The sequence below is a fragment of the Curcuma longa genome, chromosome 3, assembly GCF_044706935.1.
Source record: "Curcuma longa cultivar G26 ecotype Majalengka, Jawa Barat chromosome 3, ITB_CL_G26_1.1, whole genome shotgun sequence".
Lineage (NCBI taxonomy): Eukaryota > Viridiplantae > Streptophyta > Magnoliopsida > Zingiberales > Zingiberaceae > Curcuma > Curcuma longa.
The window spans coordinates 3,070,484-3,090,853 of record NC_133863.1 but is presented as its reverse complement, the minus strand read 5'-3'; the positions used below and the strand labels follow the sequence as shown (position 1 = coordinate 3,090,853).

General features: G+C 34.9%; 2 protein-coding genes and 1 pseudogene across 2 annotated transcripts; all 3 read left to right on the top strand.

Moving 5' to 3' along the window:
- Positions 1 to 1,282: 1,282 nt before the first annotated feature.
- Positions 1,283 to 5,320, top strand: LOC141823036 (floral homeotic protein AGAMOUS-like). Its single transcript, XM_074710314.1, has 6 exons — positions 1,283 to 1,297; positions 3,087 to 3,215; positions 3,358 to 3,512; positions 4,936 to 5,017; positions 5,082 to 5,143; positions 5,239 to 5,320. The coding sequence occupies exons 1-6, from the start codon at positions 1,283 to 1,285 to the stop codon at positions 5,318 to 5,320; spliced, it is 525 nt and encodes a 174-aa protein (XP_074566415.1).
- Positions 5,321 to 8,184: 2,864 nt separating this feature from the next.
- On the top strand, positions 8,185 to 16,269 carry LOC141823906 (agamous-like MADS-box protein MADS1). The gene is made up of 8 exons (XM_074711110.1): positions 8,185 to 8,233; positions 8,330 to 8,542; positions 10,644 to 10,725; positions 15,520 to 15,581; positions 15,657 to 15,756; positions 15,844 to 15,885; positions 15,982 to 16,023; positions 16,090 to 16,269. Exons 2-8 carry the CDS (start codon positions 8,361 to 8,363, stop codon positions 16,267 to 16,269), a joined length of 690 nt encoding a protein of 229 aa, XP_074567211.1. The 5' UTR covers positions 8,185 to 8,233; positions 8,330 to 8,360.
- A 2,136-nt stretch (positions 16,270 to 18,405) lies between these two features.
- Positions 18,406 to 19,381, top strand: LOC141824686 (VQ motif-containing protein 4-like; annotated as a pseudogene).
- Positions 19,382 to 20,370: the final 989 nt, after the last annotated feature.

Below are 20,370 nucleotides of genomic sequence, written 5' to 3'. Positions count from 1 at the left end.
ATTACATTGTTCTTTGATATCCATGTCTATAAATTATTAACGCATTTTTTTTCATCAACATGACTGTGGACTGTATGTGCTACCGTTAGTCCTGTGCGTATATATAGTCAATATAAAAAGTTATGTTGTCTATATCTGTTCTAATATTCTAATGTCCTCTGTTTATTAGGCTCAAGTCATATTTCTCGTGTTACTTTGTAATCATAAATGATGCATATCAGTTATCGGAAGTCAGAACATTACTATCTGATTACTGCAGCATCCATATTCTTTATTCACTGGTGCATTTCTCTATTCAATTTTGACGTGGGTTGGATGTGGAAACCTGGTTTTTTAAGATTCGTTTAGTTATTTCTTTCTTCAATCCTTTTAATTGGGTGCGGTTTAATGTGCACACTTGTCTTTTGCTAGTCATTTTGTAGCAACGTGCACTGAATCTCGGAGCCATTTTATGCAACATGTTAAGGATGCCTTCTCTAGTTTGATTTACTATGTGCACGGTGTTTACTAAAATATAACTTTATTTACCATCTCCATGAAAAGGTTTGTCCCAGAATATAGGTCGTGGATTTGGATTAGAAACAGTTTATATGAAATTAAATTCAAATGGCTTGCTATCATACTATGCCCTGATTTATGAAATAATTTCTTTAGTTCATCTCAAATTGTTGCCAACTGTGTCCGACACAATTGACTGAATACTTCAGAATGGAAAAATAAAATAAAATTGTTAAAAGGTGTTGCATGCATGTTATTATGGTCAAACCTTGCCTCTTCAATGTGAAATCTCTGATGCATTGAGTAAACCAAAGTCCCCTTCCACATCTTACCAGTTCCCTATATTTCTGCACTAGGTACTCATGATTGTTTGGGCTCTGCCAGTCTGCCTCCATTTTCCTACAAAAGAAGATAATAAAATTACCATTATCCATCAGAGAGCTCCTATTCTAGGTTACTGTTAGTGACATCTACTATTTCTTGCATTTCAGCATATTAAAAATGACGCGAAGACTAAATCACCACGTAGGATGTCTGTACAAACTAGAAGGAGACCCATTTGAGTGCACACGGCATCATCACTCTATCGTAAGACTACCCACCAAATTCACTCTTTTGAATCCCGATTTAGTTCACAGCTGCAATCCCAAGAGGCTGATAGGTGCAAAGGGGAATGGCTCCAAAAGAGTGCTTCAGAACTGACACCATACCCAAGCAAGAGACGGAACAGTAGGTTCCAGTAAATGTTAAAAACACCTTGGTATGCATTCAGCTGCATGCGCAAATGGTACGCAATCTGGTAATGTGATACCTCACCAGGAGCGTGCAGCTACAATCTAGTTCATTTGGGGCTGCTGGACGTGGTCACGGGCTGTGGCTATACAGATTCGATGGTTAGGTTAACTGCTCCTGTTGCAAGTCAAATTATTCTCGTGCATTTCCTTGTTTAATTTGGATCCTTTATCTCTACTACATATTTGTGTAACTCCAGATGTGCAAGATCTTGATTATCAAATAACTTGCGTCGCTTGAACAAAATACCTTTTCAAATTCTCTGCCAGTTCTCCTGATTTAGGTTACAATTACACAGATGGTGAAATTATCGTTCATCACCAATCCTATACAAGCTCTATGCAAGACTATTGCACAACCTCAGTTATGACTGATGAGCCAATTGAACTTGATCAATTGATTGTAATCGGCGTCTTACTCTTATGGACATACCATTATTATCAAAACATGCATGCATGGCTCAACGAAATGCAAGAAAATGAGAGAAGTGGATGAAATACGTACCATAAAATGCACCCAAAAGATTTTAAAGAGACAAGAGTGAAATGTATTAAGAGAAGGCAAACGGTAGCAAATTAGCAAAGGTGCAAAAGAATTATGCCAAGATTGTTTCTTGTTCATGTTCCTCATTACGTACGGTATGTCAATACAAATTGATTTCAGAAGGGATGCTGATACCAAGAGAATATGTTTATGAAGGGCAAACCACGGTCATTGCTAATGGACCATTCTAGTTTGCATTCTTCGACCCTAGTGAGACAAGGACGATCGAGTTTTGTTTGAATTTGATCTTACAAGGTACTAGAAACACAATGCTACTACTTTGTCGAGTTTTGACTAGCTATCTCAGGGTTGAAACTTAGTTTAGACCTAGTGATCAACTACCAATGGAAGTTCATCTTGCATTGAGATCGTGAACTTAGACTGTGTTAGACGTTGAAGTAGGGATTTATTCATTTGTCTTTAAAAGTAATATTTCTCGCACGAACACAGGCATCGACAATCGATTCTGACCAGATAAAGGCAAAACACTTATATTAAGGCAAAACACTTTAGAGTATTTTTGCAACCTGTCAACCTGGTGAAGAGACATGAAAGTCTTCCACCTTGAGCTTTCAAGCACCTATATTTCATCCCTAACTTTGAGATCTTGATAAAACTTGGGCTTGAAATATCCTCTCTGCGGTGGTTAGAGGTGATCGAGAATCTGACATGAGCTTGAAGACGGAACTAGCATTATTTATGGGGATGTTATTGCATTAATTAGGCATGTCTGCCTTGAAATGGCGAGGAACAATTAATGGGGCAACTGGCAAGGAGTGAAATAATCATAATTATTACTTGTCAACATATTGAAGCAAACCTGAACGAGTTACTTACAGTTTTACTGTTCATAGGAGAAAATTACCAGTGAATCATATACCCCATCTACGTTTTTATCAAATTCAGCAATACATTTTTCTCAATCCCATGCAATTATGGATGGAGGACGACATAGATATTTTTGCCTTCCTTATTGTTTACATATAGATTTTTCGACCAAGTAAATCTAGAAGATAGATTTAATTCCATTATATATGCTAGCTGATAAAGTGTTGAAAACAAAAGACAAGGACAGTGCGTATTGGTTCCTCTTCTTTCTCATCTTTAATTCCTTTGATTTTCTAGTGCAACTCAATCACGGGTCTCGTTGCCACCCCAATTAATTCCTTTGATTTTGTCCTCCTCTCTTCACTCCGTGAAGGCAATTGTGAATATTCCTTGCCTGAATAACCAGTTTTCTCATCGTTTTGCAGGGAACAGGACAAAAGCGAAGGATAAAGGAGGAAGAAGCGATAGTAAAAGTCCTTCCTTATTCAACACTGCGCATTCTCGATTCCCTCGAGCAAATACACCATCTAATTACCCGTAGAGTGATTGGTGAGGCAGGTCTATGTTCTGTTTACGTTTTTCTTCTCTCTCGGTAGGTGTTTAATTTGTGTGCGTGTGCTTCAGTGTCGAATTGATGTAGGCGAAGGCGGCGGGCGGAATTGAAGATGAGGCGAGCAAAGATTGAGCTATATAAAGGGCATCGAGAACAGGACCAACCTGCAGGTGACTTTCTGCAAGCGCCGCAATGGCGTCCTGAAGAAGGCGCACGAGTTGTCGGTCTCGTGCGACGCCGAGGTGGCACTCGTCGTCTTCTCCAGCCGTGGACGCATCTACGAGTACGCCGCCAACATGTCATCCCTCTTGACTCCTCTCGTTTATGGTATAAACCAAAGATTATGTTTAATTCTAAAACTGAAACTTTGTTTTTCACCAAAAAAATATATTGAAAATTTTTCAAAAGTGTTTCTTTAATTTTGATAAAAATATATTAGATTTTTTTTTCTAATTTATTACCTGCTGATTTTATTGAAATGATTGATAGTATAGAATTTTCTTCACCCAATGTTAGACTGAAATGCCACGTGTTAGTCACATTTGCTAGAAAAGTGCTTCTTATATAAACTGCAATACATGTGCATTATAAAAACATATCCAAAATGTTACGTTCTATATATTTTGAAGCAATAAATAGATATACACAGCTAAAACTTTCTACACAAATTCACCAACGTCATATATAAAAATATCATAGATTGATTTATTGTTGTTAATTTATAATCAATATGATATTTTCTTTTACAATTATAAATTTGACAATACCAAGTAGATTTGTGTTGTAATGACAATGAGACCAAAACGATTTGCTTGGATCTTATAAGTGGTGATTATAAATAAATATATATGCATATCGTATATATAAGAAGGCTTGCTCCAAATCTGTCGAGCTCTGCTGTATGCCTCTCTCCTGCTTTCTCAGACGTCGTTTCATCATCTCCCACTCTACTCTACTCTATTCTACTCTACCCCCTCGATCTCCAAGCCCTAATTATACGCTCACTCTGCGTGCATTAATTCGAGCAGCACTCGGAAAGGAACTGCAGACGCGGAGGAGTACGAACCTTGACTGACCGACCATCCAATGGCATGAATGCAAATTCTAAAAGCCTGAAAATTATCAGCCAGATGATGAACTGTTGCAAGATCAGAAGATCGCCTATGAATTAATTAATTACGATCACGCACAGCTAGTAATCTTCTTCAAATTAAGAAGACGGAGATTGCGTGCATATTCGTGATTGTTCAGACTGCAGCTTTAATTTAATTCAACGCAGAGCACGTTACACAGAGGGTAATTAAAGGGATTGCATTAGCAGAGCTCTTGGAGGAAGAGCAGCCAATCATATGTTGGGATCGCGTGTTGGCGTGGGAGAGAAGGAGAAGTGTGTATGTTAAAATGGCAGGACTTGGGAGAAAGCAAAATATGAAAGTCCTCCTGCAGCTCTATGTAGCCTTTGGCTTGGCACCTTTGTTTGTATTTTGCTTTTTTACAATGTTTGTATTTTATGTTTCTAGCAATGCCTTATGAAAACATTTTTTTTTTGGTATAAATCTTCATATGAACGTTTTTTTTATTTACTCGAAGTTTGACAGTTTAGTTCCATATTTAATTAACTTCTTTATTTCAATTGATTAGGTTAATTGCATTAGGATGATATGTCCACACAATAATCAATTAGCATGCTTTGTAGCATCAAATCTTCCTTTTGAGTGCAGCGTGCGAGCAACCATTGGGAGATACAAGAAGGCCTGCAATGAAATCGCCGACCATGGATACGCATCCGAAGTCAATGCTCAGGTAACCTAGTTGAAGTCTTGTTCCACTCCCCACACAAAACTTAATAGTGTTGTCTTTTTACCAGTACTACCAGCAGGAAGCATCGAAACTCCGTCAGCAAATCAACCAGTTACAGAGTTCAAATAGGTCCTTAAAAACAAAACAAAAAAAGAAACCTTCTTTATTATAATTCCTTACTGTTCAGTAGAAGGCTGTACATAAACCATTTCCTTGCTCGCCAGGAATTTGCTGGGTGAATCTGTTGGATCCAAGAACCTGCGAGACATCAAGCAACTTGAAAGAACATTGGTTTTTCCAGAATGAGTTGTTATTTGCCGAAAAGGGTAATTCACTCACAGTATACTTTTTGTTTTTGATTAATTTACTGTGCAGACTATTTTACTTGTGCATTTTTCTGCACAACTGGTTTTTCATAGGAGATGCAGTTGCAAAATGGCAACATGTACCTGAGGAACAAGGTCCACAAATTCTTCCCTTCACCGTGTTTGCACACATGTAGATGGATAATTCACGCAATATAATCTGGAATTCATACCTTTTACAATGCTGTATAGGTACATCCAATTTAGCATCAAACTCAAAACTCATATGTTAAAGCATTATGAAAAAGGTATGATTTTTTGGTTCGGATATACCTTCTCACAATGTTAAAATATATATATGTAAAGCAAAAGTAGGAAAATTGCAATTTAGTACCAAATAGTAGAATCAAAGCTTACACTCCATTGGAAATAAAAAATAATAATAATAATTCAAGTTCATAATATAATTTAGTAATGCATATTTACATATATAAATTGATAAATAACTTGTTTTGTGACTTGGACAAGCTAAGAACTAATGAAATTAACTACTGAAAGCAGATAACTGATCAACGAGGGAGTATACCAAGAGATGAGCATCTGCTATCAACAACAACAACAATTGAGTTCGAGAAGGTGCTTCCAAATGAATTCCAGGAAATTTGTGCAGCCGAATAATATGCTGCTTAATCAATCAACACTGCAATGGCCTCACCAATCTCTAGGTTCAGCAAATTAACTTTCTTTCAGGTTCTTAATTATTTTACTGAGAATGGAATTACTTTGACTTATATTAGGGTGTTATTGATCAGTTTATATTAAATTTTAATCCCTATTATAATATTTGTATCCACTATTATGTAGGTCATAGATTGTTGAACTTTTAACCAAGAAGTCTTTATGCAATTGTTTTCATCATGGACCAATGCACATACTTCATTGTTGAATCAACCTCTTCACCTTCAAAAATCTTTGTTATTTATCTAAAGAGTTTCTTCAAGATTATCGATATGTAGAATTCCACAAATGAATCGGTTATGAGAATAATTAAAAATAATATATCTATAGTAATATCATAAAAAATATTCAACTAGTAAAAAAGAAACAAATATTTAAAAAATTACCTAGTAAATGATAGATACTTAGAAATTAAATCATGAAAAAAAAACAATTTACTATATATAGAATTGATACAAGAGAACTATTGTGGCTCACATGCATCACAACTATAAAATCCTAATGACTTATATATAAATTTATATATAAATATGTATGATAAAATAATAATAAAAGTTCATATCGTGAGGGTTGTTGTATAAATTCTTTAACAAATTTCATAATTAAAGTTGCGCCATATATATTGCACCACGAGCTTTTCAAAATAGTCTCAACAAAAATTGGGTTAAAAATTTTAACAACAAACATAGCTTCTTCATTTTGATAAGCTCTATTTCTTTCCTAATAATGAAATAGAAGAACTCCTCTGCCTATCGTCTACTTATCGGCTCCTCTAATCCTTTGTAATTGAACTATTCCTGCACATGACTAGATCTTAAATCACCTGTGTCTTCTATATTTTCTTTACAACTTAGCAGCTGGGTGTATAAGTGCTATGAGTCCTATGAGGAGGAAGAAAAGGGAGGAGAGTGGGACAGGAGAGGGGAGAGCAGAAAGAAATTAAAGAGATATAAAAAAGATGTTTAATTTACTAGGAAGAGAAGGGAAGGAATTTAAAAATTTTATATATCTCTTTCTATTGTCAAACATTTCTCCTTTCCAAGTAAACATCTCATTTATATATCTATCTATCTTTTTTTCTTTTTCTTTTTGCTTTTCTTCGTTCTTTCTCTATTTCCCTTCCGCCCAATTGCAAACATAACATGTTTTTTTCAAGCTGTGTCAGAGTTATTGATTCTCAAGTTTCTGAGATACATATACCTACCCACAAATTGGGCACCCATCCAATTTGCTCCAGCATCAAACAATGAAGAATTTAATTTGTGAGATTCTTCAACATGATGCATACCCAATCATCCAACAATAATATTTAGCCTCACAACCTCCCAACTGCCACATAGCTAGCTAACACCTGATCAGTGTTCGACTTTGAGATTTTATTGATTGTGCTTTCATCACCTACAATAAAATTTCCACATAAATGCCAAGTCTGATTATGCAAGTATATATCCATCAGCACAACCAAAATTCACCTTCCTGAGGATTTGTGCTCATGAAAATCTAATCATGTAAAAGTATCGGCATGGCCGAAGCTCTGCATCAAAGTTGGCAATGATTTCTACCACCAAGAATGTCGGCAAAAACTGAAGGTAGATTTAGTGGAGGACGATGGAGGTGCACGAAGCTACATGTCATGGTCATCATTGATTCCCCACTTGAAAAAGATGAAAGATCTACGATCTTGGTTGATGGAGAAATGGGTAAAAAGGAAGAAGAAACCAAGTGGATAGAAGCAAAAGGACAGTGTATGGAGCCCCCTAAATTTGCCTTCTCCCTTCCCTCGATAACATTGCTCGAGTGCAACTGAGGCTCCAGTCCTGTTCAAACTCCAATATTAAATACACATTTTCTTCATGTCCCTTTCCCTTTTCTCTCTCAAGCCCATGGTGGCGATGAAAGCCACATCTCCATGAGCAGTGCCTAATCATGTTGTGGGGGACTCGTAGATGAGAGCAACAGCTAGCTCGACTGAGAGGGAATCATAAGGAGGAAGAAGGACCAGTAAAAGTGCTTCTTTTTTACCATCACATACGTCCATGTGACTAGGGAGGAAGGAAGAGGAGGAAGAGGCTATAAATTTGTAGTAACAATTGCTGCTAGCTTTTGCTGTCCTGATCAAACATTCTCCTTTCTCTCGTCCACTTCGATTATCCTCCACTTTCCAAACCCTAGATTGGTAAGATGGGATCGCATCGCTTGGCAATATATATTTCTCCACTTACACCAGAGCTTGTCAGGAAATCCAACCCACGATCTTTTGTTTGGATGATAGGAATTTAACCGAAGCAGTAGCGGGTTGCAGGATGGGGCGAGGAAAGATTGAAATCAAGCGCATCGAGAACACGACCAACAGGCAGGTGACCTTCTGCAAGCGCCGGAACGGTCTGCTCAAGAAGGCTTACGAGCTGTCCGTCTTGTGCGACGCTGAGGTCGCACTCATCGTCTTCTCCAGCCGCGGACGCCTCTATGAGTACGCCACCAACAGGTGAGACCTAGTTTATCTCTTCCCTCAACTCTTAATACCTTAAAGATCATTTTCTTTTTCTCTTTTAAATCTTGTTGGTTTGCCTTTCTATGCAACGTACAAGGGAATAGGCACTCCGCAAGCTGAAGGTGTTTGACGTTTTTTCCCACTGAGACGAATTACTAAATTAGAAATCGTCTCTCCTTTTCTTGAAAGGAAGATTGGTACCAATCCTCTTAGATCTCAATGTCATTTTTGTCTTTGGCCTTAGAAGCTGAGATCTGAACTGGTTAGGAGTAGATAGATCTAACAAAAGCAAGGGCCTCGCTTAGATGTTTAGATAGATTTAGTACTTGTGAGTTTACATTTGCTAGCACGGTGGTCCTCTTCTTTCTCTATTTGTGCTTCTTTCCTTTCTCTAAGGCTGGTGCTCGGTGTCATAGTATGTTATTGGAGCTTCTGTTATAATGCTTTTATTCTCTTGCTTTCAATGGCTAATTTGTTGGGGCGGAAGCACTGAGCTGAGGAGGCGCATCAGTTAGAGAATACAGTAGGAATAGTAAAGGTGATGCCTTGGTATATTAGTCGGAGCATATATGCTTCCTTCTTCTAAGTTCTACCTTCTACCTCCCCATTTTTGATCTTACAAGCTCAATTTGTCACTTCCTCTCTCTTTCTTTTTCTCCTTCCTTTACGATCCTTCATCCCTCCTCGCTCATCGATCTCTTTCTCCTCTTCAGTTCAAGTCACCCATCACTCCATCAGTGTAAGAAAGCCTACTCTAAGAGCTGTCACGCTCTCTCTAGCCCCATTCCTTAACCAAAAGGACCACCAGCCTTTCCACATGTCACACTCCTGTTCCTCTCTGCATATTAGGGTTTTTGATTCGCTTTATTGCCCATTGTACCCCTCTCCTAATTAATAAGTTTGCTTTATATTCATTATTTAAGGCACTTAATTCACTTCATTTCCCTGTCAGCCTCTCTCCTAATAAGTTTACGTTACAGTCATTAACTAAAATTAAACAACTCTAGAGCAAGCCAAAGGATTGCAGACGCTGAAGAGTACGGATAGCACGTACACTGTGCCGGAGTGTTGCATAGGAAGTATAAAAAGTAAAATTCACTAGAGGTCAAGAAGACCAACGAGGGCAGCATGTTTGCTTCATTACTAGTGCTGTGCGTTTCTCATTAGCTCAGAGTACCGAGGTCAGGGTAAAAGAACACAAACTGGGTATTACACGGAAGATAATGTAATGGGGTGGGTCATGCAAGCCCGCTCGGCTATGGGCGGATTATCAGCCAATCATATCATGGGATCGCGTGCCAACGTGGCAGATAAGAGCCAATAGGATTCTCGAGGAAACTAAGGTTGGTGCAAAGGCGAATTGTTTGTGTTTTTAAGGGCGACCTTGGAAATAGGGGCTCCTTCTGCAGGCAGCGTCTAGCTCCAGGAGCAGTTGGTTGGCTGGCACCTTTAATTTGGTTGTCTTTTGCAAAGGTCTGCGGGTGGCTTCTGGAACTTGGTATTTATTTTTGGGATATACATAGTCATGAATATATTGCGCGCATGTTTTAAAATATTGAAAATGGGTCCAAATATTAAACATTTTACCTTGACAAGTCACTATTTAGCATAATGATGTATATATATGTTTCTGAAATGCGATGGATGTTGACTGGAAACTATTTTAATTTGCTCACCCTGTTTCACATGCATGAGATACTTGAATATACTACTAGCTCGTCTTCGGCTGCTTAATTCTGTATGATTATTTGAAAATTATCATTCTGATTCATGTTTAATTTAATCCAACTATGAGGAAAAGGGGAAAATAACAGCTTGTTGATTGAAAATTAAGTGCTGGGTACTTAGATTTTATGAATAATTAGATAGATGTAAATCTTTATAAATTCATATTTTAGTTCCATATATATATGTTTGCATACTTGCAGATGTATTATAGTATCTTAATGATTTGCTACTCTTATATGACATTCAGAACCAGCAGATATAAAACAGTGTGTAAGAGGATATGTTTGCAAAGTATCCACTTAGACGTTTATCATAACTTTGTAACAGCAAATATATATGTATATATATTTTTCCTTTTTGGTTGTAGTGTGCGAACGACAATTGAGAGGTACAAGAAAGCATGCAGCGATACCGCCAACAGTGGTCATGCTTCAGAAGTCAATGCTCAGGTAACATTTTCTTTATTATCCATTCATTCGATAACCCATAAAGTTTAAGATATATATAATTGAAATGAAAATGAATGTTGCAAAGAGCCAACTTGATTAACTTCAACCTGATATTTTTCTCTTTGCTCAAGATACATGCATCCACTTGATTATCAAAACAATGGATGTAGATCTGCTAATCGTTAATTTTATGACATAGAATTATAAAGTTCTCTTTGTCATTCCACTACTTCTTTAGCTTCCTATTTTCAGTTGGTATTTTTTTTTTCCTTTTTTGTTAGTGTCACTTGTGGAATTCAGCCTCCCTAGGAGATATCATGATCCCTATTTGATTATATATATATATACATATAAGAGGTTTAAGAGGTTAGAGGGTTAAGGATTGTAAAGGACAAGAAGGGAAAGAAAAATTCAACTCCTCTTCAAAGCCATATCTCATTTTAATCAATAATACTGTCTAAATCAATGGAAGAGAGCTTAAAAGAGAAAAATGAGAAAGAAAAAAAAAGATTTGGATTAAAAATTTAAACCTCGGTCCAATGCTAATTAGTTAATATATAAACAACCCTTTTATGAAAGCGTAATCAAACTAAGGTGAGCGCTTCTTTTATTTCAAAAGGCTATGATACATGTTAAGGAAAGTCTTATGCATTCTTCTTCTCCTCCTCCTCCTCCTCCTCCTCAATTAATACATAAACAATACTTTTATGAAAGGATTAAACATAAACTTTGAATTTTGTAACAAATTTATTAGAAATAATAATCAGGATAAAAATGACTTAAATTTTCACGTGACGTCATATAGCATTATGATATGCATAAAACGTCATAAAATATTTCTTTAACTACAAAATATTAAAATTATATCAAATTTGGACTATAATTTTTTTAGCATAAAATTATTTATGACAAGAAATAATATTCATATATCAAAAAGAAAAAGATAATCAACTTGTTAAATTGAGAATGTGCTATTTTAGGGGTATTGATGTGATGATAGAACATGCATGAGCTTTTAGGGTGTTAGTTTATAATAGTACTAATTAAATCGGATAGGATGTATTTCAATTTAATCAATAAATTTATATTTACTGATAAAAAAAATCAAGAATGCTAGTTTAATTCGTTATAAAGTGTATAATTTATCTAGTAAAAATAATACATATATATGATAAATTTATTGAAATCTCAAAAGTTAATTAGAGATCTATTAATTAGTTTTTTATGAAATAATATCCCTAAAATTTGAGGACACATTCTCTACTCATGCTACTAAACTTTTGGATTTAAATTATTTTATCAGAAAACATCTTCTAGGAAGGATTTTTTTACTAAAACTAACACAAATATTATACAATATTAATGATTACTAAAAATTTAGTAAATAGTTAAATTATAAAATTATATCGGTTCAATAGGTAAAGAAGTAAAGATTTATGGGAGAAATATTAGACAAAGGACCTTCCCAAATAGGGAAAACAAAATCTGAACTCTTGTTTCTACATAACGATATGCTATTAAGCGTAAATGGAACAAATGTTACATGAGTCTCCTTTCCAATAAATGTGATTTCTTTTTTGATAAATAGAGGAAGCTTCAAAAAGTTGTAGTAATATTTTTTACAACTAGTACAATTTTCTGAAGCAGAAATTTCAGGGACAGCTTTGACAAGTTCAAGAATAATTAAACAGATAAGGAATTTAGAAGCAGAGCTAACAAATTATGATTTTGATTAAAGATATCAGGAATTTAGAAGCAGAAGTAACATTGAAACAGAGCTTGATAAGAATCCAAATTAAAATTTATGTAATTTGACACAAAATATAAATGGAAAAGATAAATTACTTGCACAAAACTCAAGTAGATTTTTTCTTGATTTCCGCCTAAAATCTCCTCCTTATCTCAGCTTAAAGTTTTTTCTTATGTTGTTTTACAAAATATCTTGATAATATAATGTTCTTTAAGTAAAAAAAAATCATGAGTCTAAATTATTTACGGTCAACTATGTAAATTGTATTTTTATTAGTTAAATGTATGTAAGACAATGTGCTAGTTGACACAAAATTTTAGTAAAATAACTTAAATGAATTATGAACATAAAAAATCTTGACAACAATAATCAAATAGTAGAATTATAAGGATAAGATATAAGCTCTATTTATAAAATTTCAAGACGTGATTATATATTAATATAAAAATAAAGAGAAAAAAAATGTAAACTCTTCCCTATTTTTGGAAAATAAAAATTTGTTACTAAATTAGTTAATCTATCTTTTCTTAATGTTATGATTCATTAACTTGATATATCCCATTATTAATCCAAATCTCAGGTTAATAACAATTCATATATGTAAGAGTTATAAAAATTAATAATTAATTCATAAATCTTCATGTATCACTCACTATCTTGCACTATACTCATGCTATAATTTACAATAACTATATTTACCTTTTTTAATAAGTTAAATGTAAGTTTTATTTACTATACTAATATAAATTTTTGAAAAGCTGCCCTAACTTTTAATTTTTCGCAAAAATTGTCTCCTGCCCTCACTTTATAAACAACTAAAGACACATCCTCTCTTACTTTTGTTTTTCCTACCCAAAATACTATATTAAGTAATAATTATTTTAAAAAAAAGACAAACGAACGCTAAATTGCATGTATTTTTAAGGCAAAAAATAGTTTTTTATTTTAAAATTTTTAATCTATATATAAAACAATTTTAACTAACATGATTTAATAGCTGATAAACAACTAATTGCAAAAAGAAAAAGAAATATATATATATATATATATAGGTAGCTAGATTTCCTTTGCATGAATCCAATATGTGCATTAGAAATTTAAATTTAATCTCCCTAATTTCTCAGTTAAGTAGTTTTCATCAAAACAACTCTTGATCAACCCATAACTCATTTTAACTCAATAAAGAAATATATAAAACAGAATTCACTTTCAAAAATCTAATGATACCCTATTATTAATTTGTCAAAAGCTATTAAGTTTCAATTCTTAAAAAATCAGAAAGATAGAGTAAATTTCATATAGAAAATATTATTTTCATGGTGATCTGCAAGTCCAAATAAGAAAATAAAACTAAATTTATATACATATATTTAGACTAAAATACTTTTAGAGTCAAAACTAAAGCTAGATTTATTGAATACATATTTTGTGGCTTAGTAGTGCTCCAAGAATACATATTTAGTTTTATTTTTTTAATTTAGAGTTTATTTAGTTAATTAAATAATTCTGTAAATCAAAACTATTGCATGGATGTTAAAATGCTCATACTATTATTTTGGGAAGAAAAGAAACGAACAGCTGAGAGGAAAGGCCGGTGCACCTTTGCGGTATTTATCCCATTTGGTAAAAGCTAAAACTTGAGACCCTTTTCAAAATTTTGATTAAAATTAATAGAATTGTAAATGAATCAAACGTTCATAATATATTTAATATTTGATATGATAAGAGTTTACTTTATGTAAGTGCAATACACATCAAGTCAATTAAATAGACAAATTTGAACAACTTATTATACTAAATGAGTAGGCATTATATATTAAATGAATATGCTTGAACGTATGTGTTCAAATGGTAAATATTCATAAATAAAAATTATGAACTATTTATAAATAATATTCAGAGCAAAATTTGTTAACTATGTTTATCAATAAATCTATTATCAATATGGTAAATAAATAAATATGATTTTAATCAATAAAATAAATTTAAAAATATAAAAATTTTAAACAATCAAATAAGTTTGAATTGAGAGCCTAATAATATCAAGTCATGTTCAAACTCATAAAAAATAAATCAAATCAAGTTTTAATAATTATTTCAACGATTTGATTTATTTTAGACTCGATTTGATTAACTCAATTATCTTATTAAATAAGTTTGAATAATATAAAACTCGATTCAATTTGACTTATTTATAATCCTATAAATTAATTTGTAAAATGCAATATCACTTTTATTATTTTAAAAAGTTACACGTCATGATCAGTCAGATTTGATATATACTAATTTAATATACTATGCGCCTTCCTGTGTGTGCAACATCCGTGATTGAGTTCACGTCGAGATGAGTCGAGGTGTCTAAAAGTGATCTGGACGCCCTGTGCACTCAGTCGCGGACGGATATCACGCACAAAAAGACGCACAGTATTATAATGTGGATAAAGCTAGAGTGATGTCCCTTCATTCATTTGCTGAAGGGAGTCTTTAGAGCATGATACATGTTGTGCATTAATGTTAAAGACTTAAACTACTTTGATCTATAGGTCGTACATATTATTGAAACATTAGCATGAGCAAGGTCAAATTTGACTCGAAAACCGACTCGGATAATTATCATGCCTACAAACCTACTTAATCTTAGGAGTGGATTAATCCATGAATTCATTTATAGAGCCTATTAGATTGAAATCGTAGCCGTTGTTCTTAAGCGACAAGAAAGCATTGTCCAATAGTTTTTGTGAATCAATAAACCAATTCAAGTATAGCTATGGCAATTGTGTCTTTCTAAGTATTTGATTAGTTGTCATTTCTTTTGTTATTTCTCTATTATTTGGTTACTTTTAGTGTGTGAGCACTGGTTGTATGCACTTCAGTCTGTTATTACTTCAGGAACAAAGATTAGAAAAATGCCCAGCTTCATTTGGCCATTGAATTTTCTAAAAAAACAGAGACATTTTTACGTAGTGTACATCCATAAGATTGTCCAAGGATGTAATATGTTGACATTAATACATGGCCTAATCTGTTATCTTGTTTATTATCAGTATTACCAGCAGGAATCGTCAAAGCTCCGTCAGCAAATCAACCAATTACAGAGTACAAACAGGTTAGTCAAATCGACAGCCTTGTGATACTTCCATTTCATTTCAAATAGACTCCTTTAGGTATGATGGTTCATCAGAAACTTGCTGGGTGAGTCTCTCCCATCCATGAGCCTACGAGACATCAAGCAACTTGAGACTAGGTTGGAGAAAGGCATAACTAAAATAAGATCCAAGAAGGTAATCTTAGATATCTTAATGTTTCTTGGAAGCTTATATGCTATGAGGATCTGATGTAGTGCTTACTTTATATGATTTGATTTGTAGAATGAGTTGATGCTTGCTGAAATTGACTATATGCAGAGAAGGGTAACCAGTATAAGCTGAATTTGTGATATTTCTTGATTAGGTTCTCGCAAAATTTATTCAGTTAATGCATTATGTACACCTAATTATTGTTGTCAGGAGATGGAGCTGCAAAATGGCAATATGTACCTGAGAAACAAGGTGCTCTAACTTTTTCATCTGTAGGTGTAGATTTTTCTTCTGAAATAATTATATGGATGCCTGCAGCAGATAGCTGAGTATGAGAGAGCACAACAGATGACTGTGTTTCCATCACCGACAACAACAACAATTGGGTACGAGGTGGTGCCACCTTATGATTCCAGAAACATGTTGCAAGTGAATAATACTATGCAGACTGATGAACAGTATAACCACCACCAGCAGATTAATCTGCAACTGGGGTAGGAGCAACTTGATCTTCTCTATCAGCTAGTTTCAAAATTTATTATATCTTCATTCTTTTAGTTTCCTAAACTTATTGAGCTTAAAATCTAATAGTATTAAGTATATATAAAAATGGTACCTTTCCTAACAATTTGAGGTTTTAGGATAAGTATAGCAATCTTCTGAAACTTGAGAGAAGCCTTGAAAGCAAACCGATCGAACTTCATTAATTGGAAGACTAACTGAAATTTGCAGATGGCATAAATATATCACTGTGTTTTACGCAATGCCATTACTGTTCTTAATATTGGATGAACAATTGTTTTGTTTTTGGCTTTTGTAGGTGAAATGAAACAACGGAGATGCTTCTGCAAATACATGTCTAATTAGTGCAACTAGTTATTATATATAGAACGAAAAAAAAAGGTGTATGGCCATGATTGTTGAACGTATACATAGTCCTCTCCACGTCCAATACCCATGGTGCTTGGTAGAAGAACATTAAACATATATTTGCGTTTAAATAATCACTTTGTATGATACTCTATGTTGTTACTATGTAATATTGTCCTATATGTACACCAACAAATCTTTGTTCGAACTATATCGGCTTTCCTTTCATGGTACGTTCTGATCAAAATATTGTGTTGGTGCTTGGTAGCAGACCATTAAGTGCATATTTGCCTCCATAAGCATGTTAGTCTTTGTTTGAGCTAGAAAGTATTTAAAGGGTAGGTTTTGACAAAAATAATATCTCATGTTGTATGATTTATCACTCTATTTAGTTAGCAACGCCATCCTACATGATTTATCACTCTATTGTTTAAATCTATCTGAATCTAATTTAATGTGCTTGTACATGAAAAGAGCAAAAGTTATTTGTTAAGGAATGAGCATTTCAACATCATATCATCTTAACAATCATAAGTGATCAATGCTCATGCATCATACGGTTGCAGAGACTTTCTTGAACCAAGACATCAATTGATCAATGCTCATCATAAGGAGAGTGTTTCATCATCCATATGGATTATAAGTGAGCTTGTTAGGCTCCATAATTCATTTGAATTACCCCTCCTGCTCTGACCAAGCCTGATCACTATTTTTCTCCTTTTAAATTCGGTTGATAAAAACGATGAAGGTCTACACAAACAGGGGCTAGAAATTAAAGACTAATCTTTATCTAAGATTAATTATAAGTATGTTTGTTGTCCTTCCACTAACGAGACAGCCTACCTTAGATTCGGCCACTCTATCCATTTCTTTTAGAAAAAGTAAGGGAAAAAAAATAATCTCCATATTTCTTTAACTGAAAGCTATAATGTAAAAGGGAAGCATCAAAAAGATACAGAACAAAAGGATGAACAAGTGATTTGCAAAGCGCAAATCCCTCTCCACCGATTTTGTGTCGCAATGAGTGCGATCCAACGAACTAATAGGGTTCTTTTCCTGTATTAATGATGGACCTCCGTTTCCTTTTCTTTTCTGTTTTTTGGTTTTTGTTATTTATGTACTAAGGAGATTCATAAATCTCCAAACAGCCAATCTATATGTGTGAATATAATCTACGTACAAACAAAGCCGCTCAGTCTGATGTGCATGTAATATATGCCTTCTGATCTTGTTTCATTCAAAGAGGCAACAAGATGATGGCATATGCTACAGTCCCACAAACGAAGTCGAGATAGTAATTAAAAAATAAGTAAAATCTAAAAGATCAGGCTTACAGTACGTCTTCCGCCTAGCTGTGAAGTGTTCTTTCGACACTAAGTTTCACGCGTTATAGATATCTAAAGATAGAGAACACTGGAAATAATACAGGACAGAGTATTTTGTCTCCAGGTTCCTGATCGAATTCATGGTCCGAGAGAGAGAGAGAGAGTAAAATGGCCATTAAATGAGAATTGGGTGCTCCACTCATCTGCATTAAGGAACAGTAATGGTGCTCAAGCAGATGATTTGTTGTGGCACAAAATTGGATAATTTAGGTGACCATGTTGGCTGCTCCAAAAGAAAAGCTCGTTGCGTCTTTAGATTGTGGGGAACGGGGATTCAAAGTCTGGTTTCAGAATGGGAAAAGGAACAGAATTCATCATCATCATGCCATAGAATAAAAAAAATCAAAAAAGTAAATTATTTTTCTATCCCAAAAAAGTTATGACTTTGTTTTCAGAAAGAACAGAGAAAATTTTGTATCTTTATTAACTCCGTCGAGCCTTTCTTTCTTTCCCTATTCCTCTGCCCACTGCTGCTGCCTGCTGCTACTGCTGACTTTTGCCAGCTTCCACCTCTCTCTCAGTGCAAAGCTTCAGTTTTTTTTCGTATTAGAAGGGCTTTTGTTCTTCCACTAGATACAATGGAAAAGGAAGAGCTCGGTAGCAGTAGCAGCGCCTACAGCTGTGCCGATGGAGCGGTGGCCGCTGCTCCGACGCAGGTCTCTCCGACCCCGCTGACGTCCAAAGCCTGCGAGGCGACGCCGTACCCGACGACCTTCGTCCAGGCAGACAGCTCCTCCTTCAAGAAGGTGGTGCAGATGCTCACGGGTTCCGCCGAGACTGCAGCGGCGGCCGCGGCCGGGAAGGGGCAGCCCCAAGCTACGGCGGCCAAGGCCACCGGCCCCAAAAAGCCGTCTTTCAAGCTCTACGAGCGGAGGAACAGCCTCAAGAACCTGAAGATGTTGAGCCCTCTGATGCCGGCATTTCTGTGCTCCAATACCAATTCCCCTGGCGGCGCCGCTGGATTCTCTCCCCGGAAGAGGCCGGATCTCCTGTCGCCCAGCATGCTGGATTTCCCCTCCTTGGTTCTTAGTCCAGTGACTCCCCTGATCCCGGATCCCTTCAACCTGCCGCAGCCACACCCGAGCTCCGAGGCAGCTAAGTGGGCAGAGGACCTGGCCATCGCTGGTAAAGGGTTCTACCTGCACCCGTCCCCAGGGGCCTCCCCCGATATGGAGCCGCCCCGGCTGCTGCCGTTGTTCCCGGTGACGTCGCCAAAGGTCGTCTCCTCTGAGTTATCCCTTGCCACCCCTCACTCTGCTACTTAGAGAAGCAGAATTCCTAGGTTTAATGTTCAATTACTGCTCTTCTTCAGCTTCAATTGTATGATTTGTTCTTAATTTCCAATCTATGATTGAAATTACCAGCATGAGAAAGAGTGGTCATCTTCGTGCCTTCAACTATTTCTTCAGAAAGAAAAAAAAAAATCCTCCTTTTTTTATTTCTCTTGATATGGCATTGATAACTAAACTTGTTGAGATTATGAACTTCAGGAATTGACTTGAATACAACAGTTTATAGGAAATTTGAAGCGAACAATTAAAACATATTACAAATTTTTCATTCTACATTTCTACTTGTACGTCACATAAGGAGCCAAGCCTGGTCTTTTGGATGATACTGAAAGAAAAAACTACAAAAGAAAATTCAGATGTTTTATTACTTATCGTTGGCAGTTAAACAGCAAGAAACTTGTGTCTTGTTTCATAAATTTTCACCTCCTTTAGGAAGACGTGGCACTTAATTGGGAGAGGAGAGGTCTGCAATTTCTGGATGCCTGAAATGCACTTTAACTCCTCCCCAGGCATTTATGATTTTTTTTAAAATAAAATAAAACGAGCAAGTTTTTTTTTCCCTAAACATCCAAAGATGAGAAAGATAGAGTTCCTTTTTAATTTATAATAAAAAAACATTCCATCCAATCACTAATTTTCTAAATGTCCTATAAATTAATTGTCAACCTCGGCTAAAATATTATTCACTAACCAGTTTAAACAAAGCTGAGACAAAATTTAAACACTTAAATTATTCTAAAAAAACGATCTTATAGTTTTGGTCAATTAATCAGTTATAAATTAAAGTTAACGAAAAAATATATAATATTTCCGTTATGTTGGAGGAGTCACTGTTTAAACGCACCGAATCCTGTACCTCCCTCCTTTCTCTATATTCACCATGATATATATATATATATATAAATGTGTAAAATTAACATATGTATTATAAATTAAATAAAGCGATGAAAAAACAGATTTTAATTTTTTAAAGAAAATAGAGAAAAAATTATATAAAAGATGTTAAATTCTGCAAATATAGAAACAAATTATTTGATTATTTTTATTTTTAT

What these genes read in the sequence shown, in the direction of transcription:
- LOC141823036 (XM_074710314.1), top strand. An exon ending in CATCCGAAGTCAATGCTCAG is followed by an intron (nt 5,018 to 5,081) that starts GTAACCTAGTTG and finishes TCTTTTTACCAG; the next exon opens with TACTACCAGCAGGAAGCATC. An exon ending in CAGTTACAGAGTTCAAATAG is followed by an intron (nt 5,144 to 5,238) that starts GTCCTTAAAAAC and finishes CTTGCTCGCCAG; the next exon opens with GAATTTGCTGGGTGAATCTG.
- LOC141823906 (XM_074711110.1), top strand. Translation starts at nt 8,361, where the DNA reads ATGGGGCGAGGAAAGATTGAAATCAAGCGCATCGAGAACACGACCAAC. An exon ending in TATGAGTACGCCACCAACAG is followed by an intron (nt 8,543 to 10,643) that starts GTGAGACCTAGT and finishes TTTTGGTTGTAG; the next exon opens with TGTGCGAACGACAATTGAGA. An exon ending in CTTCAGAAGTCAATGCTCAG is followed by an intron (nt 10,726 to 15,519) that starts GTAACATTTTCT and finishes GTTTATTATCAG; the next exon opens with TATTACCAGCAGGAATCGTC.